This window comes from Acromyrmex echinatior, chromosome 19, assembly GCF_024713525.1.
Source record: "Acromyrmex echinatior isolate Ae372 chromosome 19, ASM2471352v2, whole genome shotgun sequence".
In the NCBI taxonomy this organism is placed as follows: domain Eukaryota; kingdom Metazoa; phylum Arthropoda; class Insecta; order Hymenoptera; family Formicidae; genus Acromyrmex; species Acromyrmex echinatior.
The window spans coordinates 5,068,583-5,091,002 of NC_141870.1; the positions used below are offsets into that span (position 1 = coordinate 5,068,583).

The 22,420-nt window shown below is 35.4% G+C and overlaps 2 protein-coding genes and 1 long non-coding RNA gene across 6 annotated transcripts; 1 reads left to right on the forward strand and 2 right to left on the reverse strand.

Annotated features, from left to right (window-relative positions):
* The first annotated feature begins 1,815 nt into the window (after positions 1-1,815).
* On the forward strand, positions 1,816-2,945 carry LOC147906655 (uncharacterized). Its single transcript, XR_015548233.1, has 2 exons — positions 1,816-2,122; positions 2,626-2,945. It is a non-coding gene; the product is annotated as an uncharacterized LOC147906655 (long non-coding RNA).
* Positions 2,660-18,866, reverse strand: LOC105150621 (uncharacterized). Of its 4 annotated transcripts, none has more exons than XM_011063817.2 (11): positions 18,612-18,866; positions 16,457-16,595; positions 15,891-16,019; positions 15,618-15,784; positions 15,258-15,474; positions 12,399-15,179; positions 11,929-12,312; positions 9,275-11,815; positions 8,245-8,365; positions 7,622-8,076; positions 2,660-7,303 (listed from the first exon to the last, which is right to left on the reverse strand). In XM_011063817.2, exons 3-11 carry the CDS (start codon positions 16,015-16,017, stop codon positions 7,212-7,214), a joined length of 6,885 nt encoding a protein of 2,294 aa, XP_011062119.1. In that variant the 5' UTR covers positions 16,018-16,019; positions 16,457-16,595; positions 18,612-18,866; the 3' UTR covers positions 2,660-7,211. The 4 variants fall into 4 exon arrangements, with proteins under 4 accessions (XP_011062119.1, XP_011062121.1, XP_011062124.1 ...); XM_011063819.2 differs by having other exon boundaries at positions 2,660-7,284; positions 18,612-18,865; XM_011063822.2 differs by lacking the exons at positions 2,660-7,303; positions 8,245-8,365 and having other exon boundaries at positions 7,911-8,070.
* A 483-nt stretch (positions 18,867-19,349) lies between these two features.
* On the reverse strand, positions 19,350-21,770 carry cype (cytochrome c oxidase subunit cyclope). Its single transcript, XM_011063826.2, has 3 exons — positions 21,611-21,770; positions 20,361-20,518; positions 19,350-19,676 (listed from the first exon to the last, which is right to left on the reverse strand). The coding sequence occupies exons 2-3, from the start codon at positions 20,516-20,518 to the stop codon at positions 19,598-19,600; spliced, it is 237 nt and encodes a 78-aa protein (XP_011062128.1). The 5' UTR covers positions 21,611-21,770; the 3' UTR covers positions 19,350-19,597.
* Between the last annotated feature and the right edge of the window lie 650 nt (positions 21,771-22,420).

Below are 22,420 nucleotides of genomic sequence, written 5' to 3' on the forward strand. Positions count from 1 at the left end.
TATTGTAGCTGCGTTCGGCAATGCAAATCTGAGGCATCGGAGTGCTCTTTTTCTATAGTGCACGTGACATATCTATAATATAAGAACACTTTGACGCCTCAGATTTGCATTGCCGAACGCAGCTTGTAAATCCGGACTTAGGCCGCCATCCCATGGAACAAAAATTTACAGCGGACCGGAACTTCGCGACCAATCACAATCGCAGAAAAGAAAGCAAACTAATGATTGTAGAGTTGTGATTGGTCGCACTGTTCCTCCTAAGAGTGAAATCACACGGTTCGGAAAAGGACTGCGGAATATAGAATGCGTCATTAAAGCAACCAATCAGCGCTATTCTGCACTTTTCCATCAGGCAAGTTTTGTGTGCTATGTATGATGCGTTAAATATATATCCAGCGTGAATATAATTTAGAAACTACTTGTTAATAATTTGCTTATTAAAGTGAAATATAATTTTTCAAATTGTTTTCCAAAAACAATTATCACTGTGTAATATTTAATGTTTTACAATTAATTTATAATCTCACAACAATTTTTTGAACTGCTTTAACACATTTACTTTCATTTTTTCGCGTGATTCACCCTAAGGGGGCTCCGCACAATAAAAGAAACAGGGAAGAAGAGAACAGAGAATAAGAATTTCAACCTATCAAAAACTGTGTAATCCACAATATATGATTTCTGATAGGTTGAAATTCTTATTCTCTATTCCCTGTTCCTTTTATTGTGCGGAGCCCCTAATCCCGGATCTACAATAGATTTTTTTTAGAAGCCATAAGGAATGGACGAATAACTATTAATTATTCTCTTTGCATTCGACTGCAGTTAGTTAATTTCTTATAACTTAAGATTTAATACATCTATTGTAGATTCGAACTAATTCGTTATTTTCTTATGGCTTAAGATTTAAGCCGGTATTCATAGTTAGATCTTATATTAAGACCGTCTTAAGAAGTCACGAATCAGAAGACTGCATTAGTGTCTTAAGACATTACTTAAGACTGGCACAGTTTATTTCAAATTGAATTGGATTTTTTCTTGGTTATGAAAACTACACTTCCTTCTCAAGGAAACTCGTAACTTCCCTTGAAAAAAGGAAGCTAATAAGGCTTCTTATTTGGTCAAGAAAAGTTTATGAAACGTTTATGAAACGTAAAATGAGAAACAAGGAAATTCTCATTCCTTAAGGAAGGATGAATATAGATATTTATCTACGTTTGTGGAAATGGATAAGAGAATTAATTAATCAAATGTTTTTATTCCTTGAAGTAGGAGGAAAGAAAGGATTCAGGGGGTCGATTCTGTACCTTGAAACGAGATGAAAATTACAATATAAAAATGAACTAGAATACTGATAATTTCATTGGTCAACACCTAAATTTGCTCACTTTTGTAATTTTCATCTTGTTTCAAGATACAGAATTGATGCCCTGATTGGTTGAATCGCTTATGCACTACGTGTTATGCAAAAGTCTGTACTGCGATTACGAAGTTCAAGGGAATGCTTTATTGTAGAAAGCTCATAAAAATTTTAACCTATCAGAAACAATGTACTGTGGAATACATTTCTGATAGGTTGAAATTCTTGTTTTGTTTCCTATTCCTTGATTGTGCGCAGTCCCTAATAAAGACACGAATATGTCAAATACTCGTAATAGCGGAAGTATCTCTTTCGCTCAACTTGTCTTTTTCTTACACTTCTCGCTTTATTGCTCTGTCCAGTTGTTTTGTTATGTCTTTGATTTATACTTTATACCACTATTAATGGAAAAAAAATAGTTCACTTACAATTAGCCAACACGTAGAAGTTTCAATAGAAACAAAATTTCGTTATAAAGCTATATATATATATATATATATATGTATATATATATATATGTATATATATATATATATATCGTGCACATAACCGAGAAGATAATTATAATTTAACAATTATGTAGAAATTATTTTCGTAAATTTTTTTTTTATGCTGACACAGTCGTTGCTAGAATATAGTTTTTGGAACAACGCCTAAATTTTATAAAAAATATATTACGCGAATAACCATTACGTTTTCGTTAATAGAATTGCAAAATAGAGATTGAATTCATTGATAACATCTGATCTGAAAGGTTAACAGGTCTGTACGTAGATTATCCGCATAAATAATTCTTGTGATACATACAAAGGAGTTGCCATTCGTAAAATCATTCCATTTCAATATATGTAACATGTTTTTCAATTATAAAAAATCGTACGAGATACAAAAATCTTATCAATATGTCTTCTCCTTTGATCGGATGTCATCGTTCAAGAGAGCTGACATATGGAATGAATATAAACATATGATATTACTCTGAATGTGAATAAAAATTGATTCAGACAAAAAAATGCGTTATCTTAATGCAATTTTCATATGGAGCCTGAAAATAAGAGGATTCATTTATATTTTTTTTTGCGCGTTGCGTATATAAAACAATGATAAATTACAATTAAAAAAATATTTCACGCGAAAAAATAAAATTGAATTTTTATATTATACACCGAATAATAATTTTAATAACAAACAAATAACTTGCTATTATCTCAACAAATTGTGATTGTTTTTATAATTTTTTAACGCGGCGATTATGTTTTCGATAGATCATCTGGAAATGTTGATTGAATAAACGCTGCATAAACAAGCTGCGATGTATAATCACATTTGAAGATAAAATAAAAATAATAATGTAAAAAATTACATATAAATTATGCTTGCGTTGTATAGCACATAACAATTAGAACGTGGCGAATCGCTCGATGAAAATGGGTAGAATACAATATAAAACAAGCAAACGCATCGTTTTTTTTATAACACATTTTTCATTGTCTTATAAGTCTATGGTAATTAATAATTAATAACAAGAAAAAAACCTTTTTCATCAATGTGTCTACAATAATTATTAAAAGATACAATTAGCAAATTACTATGTTGTGTATTCACTTTGTGTAATAATAGGTAATAATATAATTGTAATATTTTCTCCATATAATCATAGCGCGATATCTCTCACGTGTGTGTTGCTCAATCGTTTCTACAAATATAATATATATGGTATCTAATATTCTTTATTTCATATATATATATATATATATATATATATATTTATATATATATATAGATTTATCCACTTGGATTATTATCAATCGTTTACTTCCTTTTTACTGCTATTTATATATCGTATAACCAAATACTAAAAATACAAATGTTTTGTATACAGCAGGTTTTAAAGTCATCAAACCACAATCCCAATCTGGTGATCTTAAAACGTACATCCATATACATAATATAATATTTTTTGCGGATTTGCTACAAAATTAAGGAGCTCGTTAAGCGCGCGACTATATAATATATATATATATATATATATATATATATATATATATATATATATAAACAGACGTAAAAGATCATTTGTTATTCGGCATTAATTATAGATTGCGCGTAGATGATAGCATGTAGACTTTACACCATTAAACGAACCATAAAATATCAACACCAATTATTTATTGAGCTTCTCACACGTATACCCGCTTTTCGAAATTACTGATGGCTGTGCCGACAGTTTATCTCGCATCGTTACTCGGCATCTGATCTTTGGCGCATTATTTAACTCCCCTTTACATTACACGCATACATATATGCGATTATACGGCAGATACTTTAGAAGCTCCTTAATTATGCGAGCATGCTAAATGTCCGCTCATACTTAAGATATATCTGTATTTACACAAAGAGCTTACTTTTTGTTTATAATCTATACAATCATATAAATGTAATATTCAATGATAAAATTGTAACATAATAATGCCTAGCCTATCTATCTAATGCGAAAGAGAATATTTTTTACATCGAAATTACAATTCTTCCATTATTCCTGTATATTCTGCAATTAAATTATTATATATTACACACGGTCCTATTTGCGTTACAGGATACGGATAAAATCAAGTCGTGTACCCATTTCTTTATATTTTTATATACATTCAAATTGTGTGATCTCCCATCCGAATAAAATAAGCATGCTATTATATACAATGTGACCCAGTGTGTGTATATGTATACACGCGCGCGCGTGTGTGTATGTGTGTGTGTGATGTGTTTCTCGTTTCTACAATAAAAATAAAATCTAATAAACAAGCAATATTCTAACTAAATAATTTAAATCTATATTAAAAATAGGAACAAATTCAACGAAACTACAACCCAAGAAGCAGTCTCTGTCTCTCTTAATTTTTTTGGGGTATAGATCGATGAAATTCTTTCCTATTTCAAATATTATTAAATTCAGTATTAAATCTTATGTGAGAAAAGCATTTCTATTAAAGAAGTGTCGCCTGGTAGCCATCGAGCCTTTGGGAAAAATATCGGAAAATTTTTCATGCACACTATATAGTTGAGCACTGCACTTATCGTATTTTGTACATTCTATGCCTGCAATGATCGTTATGATGATCTTGCTTTCATCGTATAATAAATGTTTACTTGGTCTGTGTCATGAGAAATCGAAGATTTGTACAAAATGATCTATGATCAGTATTTATAGTCCGTTCTTGTTTTAAGATCATTTTAAATAAAGTCTTAAGATGCTAATATACAGTCTTCTGATTGGCTCGTGACATCGTAAGACTATACTTGAGACAGTTCTAAATATAAGAATCGACTATGAATACCGCCCTATATTCTCAGAAATAAGATTATGATGACATTTTAATATGTAATTTTTAACGGTATAATTCATAATCACAATTGTAGACAAATCCTAAGTAGAACGTATTTATCCGTACTATGTCACAGAAAGTTGTGTATAGAGCGTTTAACACACATAACATTTGCAGAAAATTAAAAAATATTTGTAGGAACGTGGCAAAGATAAATAATAATTGACAAATTATTAATATAGTAATAATATATAATTATTAATATATATATATATATATATATATATATATGTGTGTGTGATATATATGTATATACATACACTATATATATTTATATATATATGTAATAATTAATTAATAATTCATGAATATTATTTGCTAAATAACATCCTAAATTTGATTTGTCGCATGAAAAGGATATTTATAATTAAAACTGGATAAGAAATGCACATTTTCATGAAAAATTTGAACAGTGCTATGTGATGACTACTGCAGGCTCAGCTAGAACTTTAAAGATTCTCAACTATGTGTAAGTTACATTTATACAATATAAAACTAGATTATCTGTTCACAAAAACAATAATCGATACAAATCACATACATAGATTTACATTTGTATATACGTATGCACATATAATTCAATGTAGTTTTAAATTTGTATAAGAAGAGTTAGTATCTTAATTACATGAACGCGAGAGAATAATTAATAATGACAATTACGACTTCTTGCACAATTTTAATTATTACTAATTTAATAAAAATTTAAACAGTTCCTATATATATATATACAACGGATAATGCTTTTTGTCCATCTTTACAAGAAATTATTTACAAAATATATTCATTCATATATTACCTATATCAAATTAACATTTTTTTGTATTAATTAATTTTCTTATAATAGTTATTCTTATCATCTTCACATATTCATGCGTTCTTCCAACGTTCACTGTATTTACGTTTCATAAATAAAATAAATCCTTTTCAAAAGTCCTATATCCCGGCCTCTGCGATATTATAACTCAAGACGAACTTTCTTACTGAAAGACTATGTTTGCTAAGTCTGAAAAAACGAAAATATTATAGTAATGTAATTACGAACTTAATCGCTAAATTGCTGGTTAAAATATACATTCATCTCTGGAATATTAATTACAAATGTGAAAAACAGCTTTCACGTTTGCCATTGTTCTTGTTTGTATGTGTAAATTTATTATTCTCAGTATTTAAGATGTAATTGCGATATCATTGTCCACGTATTGGACCAACGTCTCAAAAACATTTTCATCTTTCGCATAGATAAGTACGAAAGCGTTACTGCTTTGTGTCTTGCTGTGGAGCTTATAGCATATGGCAGAAACTAATTCGTGCAAAAAATTCATATATCATTATTTTATACACACACACACACACACATTGTGTGTGTGTGTGTAGTGTGCACTTTACCTACAATATGTACAGAAAACTTTCATAGAGATGACACACAATAAATAAATATGTATACACAAACAGAGACATTGTTCTAAACAGAGTCTATCAGCAAAGTCGTCAGAGTAGCAATCTAAGCTACTGGCTTCACCAGTTAATAAATTTGTCCACGGTAAATATGTATTTTATTACTTTACGGCAGTACAATCAGATCGCGGTTTAAATGCCTTAAAAATTTGGACTTTCTTTTACCGTTATTATTTTATACTGATACAATGAACGAAAGAAATTATACGAGAGAAGATGATTCCCGAAACATAAATATAATTTGAGTTTCTTTAAATTTTCTTAAGTGTATAAAGCTCTAGCTTTTCTTCCCTCTTACATCTAATAACGACGATAGAAAATTGCACATCGAAGAATGAAATTTAGTACTTGTGGATAGAATGAATCATTTGACTGGTAAAAGAAAGTTACATACAATATCTCGGCAGTTTTGGGTTAGTTCAGTTACTTAGATCGTAGTGTAATGCATTGAGCAAGTCATATCTGAGTAACTAAACTTTGCTGTTTATAGGAGTACAGCATAAATGAGAACGCTAGACGGTGAAAAGATAATTAAAGCAGATTGCTCTTAGTTTGTTCTTGTCGTTATATGTATGCGATTCTTAAACATTTAAAGATATAACAATTAATAATGAATGATTTATTAAACGTACAAAACTCTTTTCACACAAACAATACTCCTTTTGTAACTTGCAACAATGTAATTCTTACCTCTAGAGAAAAGAAATAGACGAAAGAAAAAAAGAAAGAGACAGAAAGACTGAACAGAAACTCGCATAGATATTATCTATTTTTATACATGACTAATTTAATATCGGCCAACAAATGTTTTACATCACGAAATGCTTTCACACCGTCCAGCACTTCTTTTTAATACAATACTCCCGATACATATACAGCAACGTTGTGCGCTAGTGTGACGCATACAGTTTCACCAGGTGGGATCCAGCCACACGGCGATCAAATACCCGTTTATATCGGATTTACCGTCAGACAGATAGGCCTTGACGAGCGGTAGCTAATCACTGTCAAGGTCACTTCCCGAAGGTCATTTGTTTTCTCGGGATATTCGCCTCCGTTTCGCTTGCTCTGCTGTCTCCGCCGTTACTAAAACAATGTTTTCCCGCTGTACGAGGTGTTCTCAATTAAAATAGTATGCAAAATATATAACACTGAAACATCTATATTTCTCGTATAATAATAATAATTAATGTCGAGCTTTACTGTACTTTTTTGACATGACATGCCAAAAATTTGGAGGAGAAGGATAAAAATATGACGCAAAGAATAGAAACTGCAAATTTTAAATGAAACAATCTTAACATTAACAAGAAATAGACAAAACATGCTTATAGAGAATAAATTGATAATTGCAAATCTAAAGATTAAGTGCAGTTGCATACCCTTTAGGTGAGTTATTTTGAAGAACAAATCAATTACGTACCAGCACCACTACGAGTTTTCCTTCTGTTAATATCATCTGACGATTTAGATGCGCCCCTAGTGTTGCTTGCTGGCGTAGCTAGAGGTGAAGCTGTATTCTGCCGTACAGACCTTCTTGTCGTTACTTCGCCCACAGACTCGTTGCTGGATACGGAAGTGCCCCGTAATCTCTCCTTCCCAACAGTAACTGCCGCCGCTGTCGTTGTCACCGCCGCCACTGCCGTCACTGCCGCCGTAGTTGCAGTCGTAGTTGTAGTCGTGATAGTCGTCAACGTTGGCGTCGTTGTTATTGTTGTTGTTGCTATCGTTGACGTCATCGTCATCGCCGTCGTTGTCGTCGTTGTCGTCGTCGTCGTCGTTGTCGACGTTGACGTCAACGTCGTCGTCGTCATTGTCACAGTTGCCGTGCTCGGTTGCTTGGTGGTTAACAAACGGCTCTCTCTTTGCACTCTATTACTGGCATTGAAATTTGATATATTACTGAAATTAATTTGACTGCCAGAAACAGCTGTGTTTAAATTCACTTTATAACAAAAGCTTATCTTACATAGCAGAACTCTCAAATCTCTGAGATTAGATTTTCGTTTATTTTCTGGTCAAAAGAATGCATTCATTGTTGCTTACTTTTGATCTTTGGGCTTTGGGGAAGCAGCGGATGTTTCATCTGACAATCGTACTCTTGCTTTTCCTACAGACTCAATCAATGGTTCGTCATCAGACGAATCTACTTCTACCACAATGGGACCTAAAAATATAAAAATGCTTGTGTCACATATAAGTCTGGCCCAAATATTATAAATCAGACAAATCTGTGAAAGACCGATGAATTTAGAATTAGACACGTTAGAGTGAGATTGAGAGATAGCTGTGTGTCGAGTATTAAAATATTTAATGTTAATTTCTTCAGCTATTTTTAATAATTTAAATTACTTTGTTTGCATAATCGATAATTATTATCATAAGCTTGTCATGTTCGCAAGCCTTGATTAATAAATAGTATTTGATAACAATAATTCCTTGGCATACGTCCTAATTTGCGTATAAACAGTTCTGTTTTTGGCAGTCCTTGTAATTTGCTGTATTTGCTACAATACATCTATAATATATACAGGATGTCCACCTACCGCATTAGCTGATAATGAGAAATTCCTTAATAAATTCGAGATTAGCGAAAATTTAATAAAAGACTATTGCTCGTTATAATATTTATACATATACATATATCCTTTGTAAAGGAATTCACACATACATATATATATATATATTAGGTGTTGGAATTAATTCGTAGCGTTTTACAAGTGATGGGAAGTACTTTCATTAATGCATTTTTTAATGCTCATGTGAAATAAATAACATTCTTTCATTAAAAAACGCTACGAATTAATTCCAACACCTAATATATATATATATACATACACACATATAAAGATTATAATATTTGAAACTCTAAACAATCAAGTCATTCATAAAATTTTCGCTATAAAGAGAAATTTTCATGCAAATTGAAATTTATCAAAAAATCTGTTAATATTTGATGCGCTAATAGCTAAACAGCCTGTATATGTAGAAAAATATTGAATAAAAAAAAAGATATTTGATAAAATGTAAAAAAGACTCAACTACACACAGAGAAATAGTAGCGTGAAATAAACACCTTTCTTAGCCTTTGCCAATATGTTGAACCCCTTCTTTGATTGCTCTTCCTTGCCAGGTACTTTCTTTATAGAACCAGTCTCTTCTACACCCATGCAAGCTTTAATAAGTTCTGCAGCATTCTCTGAGCATTTCCGTTTACCTGGTCTCGGCTGTGGATCATCAGCTGTGCTCGATGCAACGGAACTCTCGCTCTCTTGCCTTTTCCGTTTCCCTATTTTTATTGTCGCGTTAGGAGACAGTTTCGATACTGCCAATTTTGGACTTGCTTTTGCGTAGGGCGATATACTACGTCGTTCTTCTAATTTGTTAGGACCGTGAGGGCTGCTCTTCGGAGTCTTGGCAATATCCGGACTATTTAACTTCTGTGATCTAGTTCTTAGCGATCTTTTCTCATTGTTGTCGTTTGGAATATCGATCAGCAACTGCTCCAGTAACGACTTCGGTGGCCTTTTGACATACTCCTCCGAAATATTGGAATTCAGTCTTTCCACAAAGTGTCCCTCATCGTTATCTTCTATGCATATGACGTCCTGCCGACCCTCAAGCTCTTGTTTTCTTCTACGTTTACGCTTAAGGTGCTCCACATCGCTGGAGTCCACTTCGGGATTCTGTGCCGCTGGACTCGGAGTTTCATCGCGTTGCAGTACCACGGGATTGGAATATGTATACAAGGGTGGTGTGATTCGGATAGGCTGCGGATCTTCGCGAAGAGGTGACTGGATACCCGCATTCAGATCGCTCGTGTCGTTAACCATCTTCTTAACCAACTCGTCCGTCACTTTTTGCAGATTTACAGAAGGCTCTTTGAGCATGATTTGTTGGTGACTTTGTACATTATACTTCTGTTCAGTGCACGTTTCTAGTTTAACCGACATTGTGTTGAGTGGAACGTTACTATTTTTTGAGACCTCGAACCGATCGGTTTGCCTCGTGTCATCCACTTTTACGTTAATTTTAGATTCTACTTTGATTTCTGATTTGCAACTCTCACCGTTCGAGCAAGAATTATCTGCTGCCGCGTTAGTATTGTTCGCGACCGCACTATCGAGCTTTACAGTTTCAACTTTATTATAAGCAACGTGATTTTGTATTATAGGCACACCATTATTATTATTAATATTATTATTATTCTGTCCGTGAGGTTCATCGCTTAGTCTAATTGCACTGTTACTTTCTACAACTGCCTTCGTGCTGTCTTCGGATACACTTTCCGCAGCTCTCGACTCCTCGTACTTAGAGTTTGCCTTACCCTGATCATTTTGGTTAACAGTACTCTCTAATTTAACGCTAGAACTGTCCTTATCAGAGAAGTCTTTTGCTTGCTGATGTGCACATTGCAATAAGTTATTATCACTATTTATACTGCTGGTTATAGACGCTGTCACAACAGTCACTGTACCCGTCACTAGAGGACTGGGCATACTTTTGTCATTATTCGCTGTATCTAAACTAGCAACCAAATCACTATGTCCACCACCAGTTCTCGGAATTGTCGACGATTTTTCGCTAGACACATTCTTCGCGTCGTGTTCACTGGAGTTTGATATATTGCGATTCAACTGATTCTCAAAATAACTCGTTACAGACACTGGACTTAACCTTTGTGGGCCACTGGACTTGAGAAGTTCCGAATGGGAATTTGAACACATATCACTACTACTAGTTGAGGAAGGCACGTTCTTATTGGTGGTTGATAGGGAGGGTTCCCCCTGTATTACACTCTTCGCGCTGCTTTGTGTCACCGATTCGGTTGCCGATGCCGGCCTATGTAAAGGAGACTCCCCTTGGTTCGGCGATTTTTCCGATAGAGCATCCATAGACTCGATGCCGGAATCCTCGCCACCACCGCCACTACCAACTCTCTCGATATTCGCGTCAACGCCGATCCCAATCGGTACTGCTGTATTTTCAAGCAGCTTCTGTTTCACTTTTGCTTCGGTCACGTTTATCTCGCCGATGGGTAAAGTTGGTTTGTTCGCTGGTACGTCGACACTCTGCGATCTGGGATCTACCGAATTGCTGATTACCGAACTTGGCGTAGTCTTCAGCAAACTAATCCTTTGCGACGCGCTGTCCATCTTGCTCTCTACCGTTGGCTTGTCGACTTGCTTTTGAACATGATTTTGAACTGTCTTCTTATGACTAAAGTTCAGCTGCTCAACTGTTTTGTTGTGCCTGTTTATGATGGAATTTATCTCGCTCTTGGCAATCATATGATTTTTCAGCTTTTGACTCATGTTCTGACTTTTGACAGTGGCGATATAATTCTCCATGTCGGATTTACTCTTAACAGAGAGCACCCTTGCCACAGGTGGCTGAGAATTTTTTGTCACAGTCTCTATATGCACAGGTATCTTGGTCTCAGAATTGTTTGATGGATTTCTGGTATCGCCCTGTTGCATCGACGAATTTGTCGATTTTAATCCAGAATCACTCTCAAAAGACAAATTGGTGTTTGCTTTAATACTTGGTACCGTTGCAGAACTTTCAGGAGCTGTCTTCTGATTGTTAAAATGTGTGACTTCTGTATTTGGAGATTCTGTAACATATAAAAGTTAATTACTTAGAATGTAGCTTTGCAAATGGATATATAAATAATCTAATAATTTACAACAGATATTGCATATAATAAAATTAAAAATTAATGTTCACCTCCTAAATGCAGATCTTTTTCATCCATCAAACTTAACCGCCTTCTCTTGTCTTCTCTGGCTATTAAGTCTTTCTTCACGCCATTAAGCTCCGTTAATTTAGGAGCGACACTACTCAACGAATTACTCTTCTCAATAGCTGATTTACTGATGTCGCTATCGCTCGTTCGTCGAATTTCGCCAACTTTCTTGATTGGATTAAAATCACTTCCTGTTAAAAGTGAATCTGGCTTTCTTATTGTATGAGTTATATCGCCCTTAAAAGCGAGCTTTCTCCATTTCGCTTGATTATCTAAAATTCGACCACCCGACAGTAGATTTTGTTCTCGATGTAAACCATCTCCAGATTCCGATTTTTTCTTAGAATCCCTTCTCTTCGTTTTACCTGTAATATAATTATTATTCATAAATACTTGAGTAACTAGCAAACACACAATATTTGTGTAGCTACTATTGAGTAGAATTTCTTACCTCCTCCTATCTTATGTTCTTGCATATGATTCTGTGCATCGAGATCCACTTGAGTCTTCGTTAAAGCTTGTGGAGTATTTAAAGATTGATTCGCAATCGCAGATTTATGCTTCGAAGGAGACGGTATTCTACTATTCAGCGGTATGTCATCCATGTCACTGTTTTTACTCGAACTTGGTTTAATAGTGGTACCAGTTTGTAATCGTATAGCATCCACTGGTAGTTCTTGTTTTAAGGCATTGGATTTGGCTGCAGCGGCTTGCAATATGTTATTGCCGACTTTACAAATGGCATTGTTTATTGTGGAAGTAGACAAAGGTAATTTCGATGCAGACGAGGTGCCTATAATCATGTTTAATGATCTCTTCTGCAGCAACTTGTTCCCATCGATGCACTCCTTCATCTTCTTCAACTTACCTCTCCTCTTAATTGCATCACCCTCACTCTCTTTTAGAGACTTTTTAACTTTTTCTCTTTGTACTACTGAAGCGTTACGTCCTCTTAAAGAAATGTGTAACGGAGGCACTCGCAGCGGTTCGTCACCGGTCCCCGTACTCGGGACACCACCGGCAAACATTTTATTCACGGACTTGTCAGCTTTCCGCATGGGCGGTGTGTTCACGAAAGAAACGTCAACCTTATAAGCCGGTGTAACCGGCTCTGATTTTTCCAATTTTAATCGTAATTTGATTTTCTCTCCCGGCATCGGGCTATGCGCGGTATCCCTACTGGATTTTATTCTACTATGTTTCAAGCTTCCTTCGCTGGCGGTAGACTTTGCCGTTGTTTCGGAATCGGACTGATCCGTGTTTGTCGTCGTATCGTTTCTTCTTGAAAAATTGCTGTCCGCGTCGTCGTCGGAGAATATGGAGTTCGATCTGTCGTTCGACGGAGACGGAAAGGAAAAGAAATCGTCCTGATTATCCACTGCACTCTCTGGCTCTGAATCTGAACTTTCACTGGGCATTGGCTCTAAGTGTCCTGTCAGAGGATTGATCAGAAACTGTCGTATTTTCCCGGTTGAGGTGTACTCTGGCTCCGGTTCCGGCTCCGGAGCTTCCTCTTCCGGTTTCGGAGACTCGGAAGCCTCCGTCTTGTTGACAGACGGAGCAATGCTAGTAGTAGAATTATTTATACGAGAGCCACATTGAGGAAAGGCACCTGAAACCTGATTCGAGACTGACAGACGTGTGGTGTTGACTTGAGCACCTTGTGGAATAGAATTGCTTTGTGCGTTCCACGTGGTCCCATTAGCATTGCTCGTGGCAGGAGACTGATAATTTCTACTAAGGATATTCTGGCTCTGCCCGTAACGAAAATCAGAACTCGCGCTGGTATCCGTATTGATGTTCTTAACCTGATTGTGATGCAGCTGTTGTTGTACATTGAGACCCTGATTCTGCTGACTTAAATGCGTTTGTTGAGGTACCGGTTGCCTCGGATAAGGGGGTGGAGTTTGCTGACGTTGACTGTTTAAGTAACCTAGCCGTTGTTGCGTGACATTTAAGCCTACCGTCGAATATTGTATCAATTGTTGTTGCAGTTGCTGTTGCTGTTGCTGCAACATCGACTGATTGATGAGGGACGCAGTTTGCGATGCGTTTGTATTCTGCTGCTGGAGCAGAGTAGATTGCGCCACTCCTTGTGGAACTTGTTGATTTATTTGTGGCGACTGCGTAAGCTGCTGTTGTTGTTGCTGTTGTTGAATCAATAATTGTCGTTGCAATGGTGTTCTAATCTGCTGTCCATTCACCGAATGCCTGGCGGAGAGATTCTGTAATGGTGGTGTTCTGTGAGCCAAATCTTGCCTAATGGGAAACTTTTGCTGCGTTTGTACTTGATTGTGTAAAATTTGCTGCTGCTGCTGTTGCATTCCACCAGCCGACACTTGATGCACCGTTTGTGGTGGCATCATATTTTGCCCAGTGCCAGCACCGATCACGTTGACTGCAGTGTGTTGTTGCGACGGAAGTGTCGACGGTTGATTAACGTTGACAGTCACGAACGCCGATGATGTAGAAGTCTGAGGCAAATCGGAAATAGTCGGCGTCGTCGTCGTTGTCCCTAGGACCAAATCTTCACTTCTCATGGTATCCGAATTCGGTGGCGATTCGCTGGGCAACGAGAGATCTTTCCTCCTAACCGTAGGTTTCTTAGTGGGTCTCATGCGATTGGTAAGTCCAGGATTGTCGATAACAGCTGGCGGTAACATTTTTTGACCAGGTATAACGTTATTCGCATGCGAACCAGCATCATTTTGTAAAAGATTCACAAGTAATGGACTGGACAGGGCGACCTGATTCCCACTACCGTTCGAACTTCCTGCCAAATTGGTACTGTTGTTTGGTGACAGACTAGATGGTGTAGCAATCGTCGTGGGTTTGTACTGATTCGTTAACTGTCCAACAGTAACGACTGGTTGTGTTGTCGTGTGACCGGTCGTCAATGCCGTAACTGTCGCCAAATTTTCTTGAGATGGATATGGTGGTGGCGGTTGTGCATGATGTTTGAACTGCATCGTATTCTTGATAGTTGTAGACTGCGATTCGCGATTGTGTATTGCTTGGGCAGCGTGTGTCATACTGGCAAATGGGAAAGGACCGTTGTAGTTGTTTCTGGACGATGCACTAGGATTAATTACTTGCTGGTTTCCGGAAACGCCAGTGTTACCCGCTGACGTGGACTGCGCCGATTTCGCAAGAAACGGTGGAATAGGATCACAGTCTGTGGGCGCGACTACATTCGGAGAACGAAACTGAGGAGCTTTCTCTGATGATGTTCCTGAAAACACAAAGAAATTTATATAACATGTGTTATATACGTTTTTTTTTAGATTTTTTATAATTCGTAAGAACTTACCAGCTGCTATTATCTGAGCAACATTATGTAGCGTTGACGAGATGCTGGTAGCATTGCTGGGACCAGGCAAAGCCGTTGAAGGGTTACTGTCAGCAGCAGTTGTATTACTAGTAGCATCTCCTTGTGATTTTGCTCCACCATCTTGCGTAGTTCCAGAATGTAGCACAATTTCTTGCGCATCTCCACCGAAGCGACTGGCTATCCTTAAAGATATTACCTGCAAAAAATGTCTCATTTAATAATCATTCTTTTTTTCTTTACAGAAATTTTTTAAAAATGGTATTATTAAAATAACATACAATAATATACAATATATGTATATTTATAAATCTATAAACTCCAACCGGATATATAAATTACCTGATCTCCTTCGACTTGTACTGAGAGTATGCCAAGTTGTGTAAGTGTTGGAGAACCCTGAGCTGCTAACTCTCGAAGCCGTAAAGCAGCTTCTCTGGGTATTGAAAATGTTACTCTGACTGAATTCCATGGTTCTATTTTATTTACTCTCAGACCATCTCCTTTTTCTGTAAATTGTATATCGTTTGCTTATTAATAATCATTATATTTATAGAAAAAATATTAACATTAATAATTAATACTGTATGTATAATATGGAATTAAATTATTTACTTTTACAAAGTAAGGTATTGAGATGATCAACAATAATTTCAAACTTTCGAGGGAACTCGGGATCTCCAAGATCACCCTCACAGGTTACCACCGTCTCGATCAGATCACCATCACTATCTGCCGCCATGACTGTGAAATTCATTATTGATAATGTCTTAATAAAACTCCAAGCAAAAAATAAAATTTTATCTCTACAATAATGATAATGTTATTTTTTATATTCTTTGTTAAATTTTTTGTAATAATAATGATGAATGTTAATAATAGTAGTATAAAGATTAAATCTCAAAAGAGTTTAAAAAAAGTTTAAAAAAAAACTTATACATTATTAAATAAAAATTTAAGAAATGTTCATTTCATTGAAAAAAAAGAAGCCTATGTATTTTTTAATTTTTTTTTTAAATATAACTTCTAAGATAAATTATTCAAATTTAAAAAAATATATATAGTATTTACTAAAAATAATAATTAAATTTTAATAATCATCTAATATTTATTTAACATAACATAAAAAATTATAATTACAGAAATTATGAATAATATTTATACAACAATAAAATACGTACCAACCACAAATCACATAACTACCCAGAGAGTGTAGAAACGCCTCGGGGTATTGCTCTAATATGTGTGTGATGACGAGATGTCGTGTGTCAGTTGTACACCGACAGCCCCAAATCACACCAGTTCTACTAATCTTGTTTACTGTCAAACAAATAAGAGATTTGAATAATTAGACCACACAGAGAACAAATATTATTAAATTATGTTGTTACTTAACACTATATGTGTAAATAAATTAATATCAGTGAATAACATTGCATTTCATGCAGTTATGTTAACAAAATATATGTGATAATTTGCGCAATAATGACAATAATTTACATATGAAAGTCTTACAATATGTATGTATTCAAACATATTAATAGGTCTGTTTTCTACAACTAAACTGTACACGAGTGTACACTTTTAGAACTTAAAGTGAAATAAGTATGTTTGATTTAGTAAAATTATGTGAGAAAGAAAATTCTAGATAGTCATACGACAAATGTAATGTTAGTCTCATATAAGTAAAAAAAAGATCTATATTTTTATAAAGTAGTAGTACACCTCGCGCGCGCGCGCGCGCGCACGCACGCACGCACGCACGCACGCACGCACGCGCACGCGCGCGTGCGCACACACACACACACAAAAGGAATCTGGCAGATACACTTGTATCTCAAGATAAAGACACTATAAAAGTAAAAAATCCAATTAGATACATATAAATATGTCAAATATATAAAGTAAATTAAAAATAATGCAAAATCTCTATTTTTTCGATTGGTATTTATGGCAGATATAGGTCTAGGTTTTTTATAGTTAAACTAGTGTATACTTTTGTACTCAAATAGATTTAAAATTGGTTTGACAACTTGGTGACAGCGAGAAGTTCTACTACAGCCTAGCAATAAAAAACAAACCTCATCCTCATGACAGATGAAAAGAAAAAAAAATTCTTTGGCACATATCATATGGCCAGTATATACATCATACAACACACACACACACACACACACACACACACACACGCGCGCGCGCGCGCGCATACCCACACCCACCCACTCGCTCTCACACACGCACACAGGCGCGCGCGCGCGCACGGCATACACCATACATACACATCTATACAATATCATTAGTTTTAATATTTAAATAACAATTAAATGATATTTCGCTTTACGATTTCAGTTTTAAATAAATTTCAGAAACCAAATGCGGGGGGAGAGGAGGGAGTTTCCAGACGAAGATTATGTATCAAGCAGAGATAATTAATTCAATGACAAAATGAGAGGAAAGAGAGTTGCCGTCGATCGGGAAAAGTTGTATTATTCGCCGTAGAATCGATAGGAAGTTGGCCGCGCGAGAACGGCGAGAAAATGACAAAAACACACACGGACACATATACACACAGACACAACACAGATACACACACATACATACACACGTATACGGGCGCATAAACAAAAAGTGAGGCCCGCTAGGCTACAAGTTACTAGGTTATAATTCGTGCTCGATTTCCGGAAGGCACGGACACGGGCACGGACGATTACCGCGGGGAGCGAGGTCCGCGTCGAGCGCCCGGCCCAGCGGCGCGGTCGTCCAGGTCGTCCTGGCGGTCGTTACGCGCGCCACAGGCCGAGGTACGACCCCGCGAGGACGTGGTCCGTCTAAGCCGTACGTGTGTACGGGGCAATTAAAATCCTCTGGTGCACGAGCGGCCGCGGGGGCACCGTGCGCGCGAGCAACGTCGCGAAATAGGTTATAGAGCGTATTTTTTCGACTGGGCGCGAAACGCGGACGGGCGGATCGACGGGGATCGACGGTTACGCGACGCGGGACGCACGTCCTGACGTTTGCCGTAATGATTTTCGACGAAATACGGCATCCAGACCGTCGGAACATCGGGGGGCCACCATTTTGTCCGTCGGGGGAGGTGTACGTGAAGTGGGCTCAAGCATGCTCAAGATAGCCCGTCAAAAGTCGGGGGAATTATTTCCCTTCCTGGGGCCCCACGTCTTCGAACGTGGACATAATCGCATGACGGATGACACGCGCCCGGGCACGGAGAACGTATCCGCGCCCGCCGACGGCCGCGGCTCGGCCAGCGAGCCTCACTCCAGTCGTCGCGCAGCGCCGATTTGATACCGTATGAACACAGGAAAATTTCAACGTTACCCCATTTCTTTCCGACACTGTCCGGGATTTCACGCGTCCGTACAGCACGGAGGCACACCGCCCGGGCACTGGTCTTAACCTAAAACACACGGCGCGGGCCCTACTTCACACTCGGCACACAGCGCGCGGCAGGGATCGCGAAAAAACTCGACATAATCGCTAATATAAAGAGACAAGTCATAAAACGCCATGAACAATAACAAGGTGCCGCCATTTGCAATGCGAGCAACTGACATGCGCAAATCAATCGCGCGGAGCATGCTGGGTACTTTCCGGACAGGGCGCCATCTTGGCCAAGATGTATATACATGTCCCCTAACCTCGAATCCTCGTCTCGCTACTCGCGTCGTCGCGTCCCGATATTCCCGATAACGACGCTCGCGACGCTCCGTCGCTTCCGAATTCTGGATATCTTGCGTTCTCTTCTACTAGAGACGCGAGACGTCATCGGGAGCCTCGTTTACTACTTTTGCTATATCAATACTTCTTTCCATGCGATATTTGCGCGTATCGAGCGCGCAAAAATCATACCTTTTACATTAATTAGATAAAAAAAAATGTTTAAACCATCAAGGCTGTTACAAAGCTGCAATTTAAATTGAATGATAAATTTGAATACTGAATATGTATCGCTACGCGTAGCCAAGTCAGAAAATAGATACATAAATGTTACGAGAAAAATTGCAATTGCTCATTAAATACAAATACAAAACCAATTGTGTAATCGACAAGACGATCTTCGACACAAAAACATATATTTTTTACATCAGTTATTTTATGCAACAAATATGGACAATCTGGAATACAAATTTAACGATTAACTAAATCGATTATCGGAGATCAATGTGCAATCAATAAGAAACTTAGTATACTTAATACTATGTTGAATTTATTTATTATATATATAGATATAATATATAATCTCGAAAAAGACTATCTTATTTTCGCTCTTTCAAGCTTTTCTTCTATCATTTGTATACATAAATTTATTTCTTTTGAGGAATATAGGACTGCATGAGACCAGCTTCATTCATTATCTTTAGCTGTTTCTCTGCATCGTAGGTTCTGCAAAACAAAATTACAAATTTATTTATGTCCATTTCTATCAATGTAAACTAACTTTAATCTCGAATCAACTAATTCTTCATCTAATTCTTAGAATTAAAAAAAAAATAAAGAATTAGTTGAACCGAAAAATTAAAGTTAATCTTTATTAGCAATAATCAACCCGCTTCTATTAATGTAAATTAATTTAGTTTCATTTTTTGTTTCATTTTTTTTTAGTTCTAAGAATTAGATCAAGTTCTATCAATGTAAGATTGACATTATTTCAGTTTAATTTACTGTTTATTTTTTTCTAATTCTTAGAATCAGAAAAAGATAAAGAAAAAAATTAAACTAATTAAAGTTAATTTCCATTAGTAGAAATGAATATTAGACTATTATATAATATGAATTAATATATAATATAATTAATACAAAATAATTATAAAAATATATAGCTAGAAAAAGTAAATTAATCTAAAATTAACCTTAATCTCAGATTGATTTACTTTCTATTCTTTTCTTAGAACTAAAAGCTAAAAAGTAAGTTAAACCAAGATTAAAGTTAATCTACATTGGTAGAAGTGAGAGACTTTAGAGACTTTAAGTATAAAGTGAAGATTATATATAGATGCAATAGTCGTGACATTAGAATGAGACTAGAATAAGTAATGGCGGTATTTTATAAAAGACATTTGTACATACTTGTAAAATTCGGCGTATCTATGTTTTCTCTTATCAGTAACAAGAATCTTATATGCCAGTCCCGCACTAATGCTAATTACCAACATTGATACAAGATTCTTTTTGATCTGTGCTGTGAGGAGACCACGAAGTTGTGGTTTTGCTATTGGAGTAGACATCTGAAATCCACAAAATTGTTATTATAAAACTTCTGTTTTATTCATCCATTTATAAGTAAATGCTATTAATGGGAATTTTTAATTAGATAGTTTGATTTTTAGATTTAAAGACAAATATTTATGATAAATTTGATCATTTGCACTACTAGATTTAATATATATTAAAGGCTGCTTTATATAAAATATCTAAATGCAGTAGCATAATACAATAATTTTAATTAAAAATAAATAAAATAATATATGTATATTCTGTTAAATAATACGATAATATTATTGTCACGATAATATTATTGAGTATTTAAGCATTTAAAATATTTATGTGCTTTCGCATTTAATTTTGCTGATTTCATGACTTTAGTATTAATTTAATAATTTTTTATTTAAACCCTGATTTTATGACAGCTGATAAACGTATAAAAAAAAAAGCTGATAAACGTTTGCTCCCAAGTAATCTATTTCGGGAAATTTAATGGCATAATTTTCGACAACTTTGTTATAGTCTTGACATATAAATTATTTATTATTTAAATAATTTTTTATTTAAACCCTGATTTTATGATAGCTTTAGTACTAATTTAATGTAATGTACACGACTGAATCGTTATTATTTAAATCTAATAATGATTCAGTCACTTGCATTACATTAAATTAATACTAAAGCTATTATAAAATCAGGGTTTAAATAAAAAATTATTTAAATGATAAGATTTAAATGATAAATAATTTAGATGTCAAGACTATAACAAAGTTGTCGAAAATCATGCCATTAAATTTCCCGAAATAGGTTACTTGGGAGCAAACGTTTATCAACTTTTTTTTATACGAATTTACATGAGAGATGATTTTCGATTCTCGGAGATAATTGAAGTATCTCCGAGGCTCACAGGAACGTATACAAATGTCAGTCATGCATCTGTGATAGAAATATAGAGGTTTATACGTGATCTAATCAACATAGGATTTTATGATGCACAAGATATATACATTATATAACGTTTCATTACATATACTTAGCGACTTATTTTTTTTTTTAGAGGACTACTTTGCATGAATCACAGGACAAAGCAACTTTATTGGGAGAATATATCTTGCCTTGAAAGCTCTTGTTCGTATCTGTTGCTGTCAAGCTAGACGTAATAAAGAATATCGTGAAAATTTAGACAGATATCGACCATCAGCTACAATACTCGATAAAACAACGTCGATTCGTTCGAATGAGGCCTCTTGGATCTGTTTTTAGAACGCGAACTGAAATCTTTAGGCGAAGTACGCATCGAAACATCGATTGACGATTTCCGGGAAAGCTCTGCGTTCATTGGACATCGCATGCGTCTCTCTGTTTTGTATCTATTCCTTTTCATTACGTTTCCTTTGCGGCCTTTTTGCGTTGGAAATAAAATTAAACTATAATGATATATGATGATTGCTATAGAGAAAAAGAAAAGAATAAAAGATGAACTTAAGAAACAAGTCTGTAGCTTTTTCTTGTAGATTAAAATATCTTCTATAAATAATGTATATTAGTAATTTCCTTGACAATTTATTGGCGATTGATTGTAAACGTTGTGAATATATTGGGTTAATATTGTGCTGATAAATATATTGTTAGGGTTTGTTTAAAGTATTCAAAAAAAAAAAAAAATTCAGATTTCTCTCTAAGGGCAACTTTGGTAATCAAATTTTGATTTAATTTGATCAGAATTGTCGAAGATAAGATATCAATATATAGTCTCAAATAACACAGAGAGTGAGAAAAATTCTTTTTCTGGAAAGTTCTAAAAAAAATTCCTTTTGCATCTGAAAATGAACTCAGAATTGATGACATACAATTGAATTCTTTTTTAATTCTCTGTGCATCTAGTTGAGGTTTGAACTCTTAATCTTTTTAATATAAATTTAATA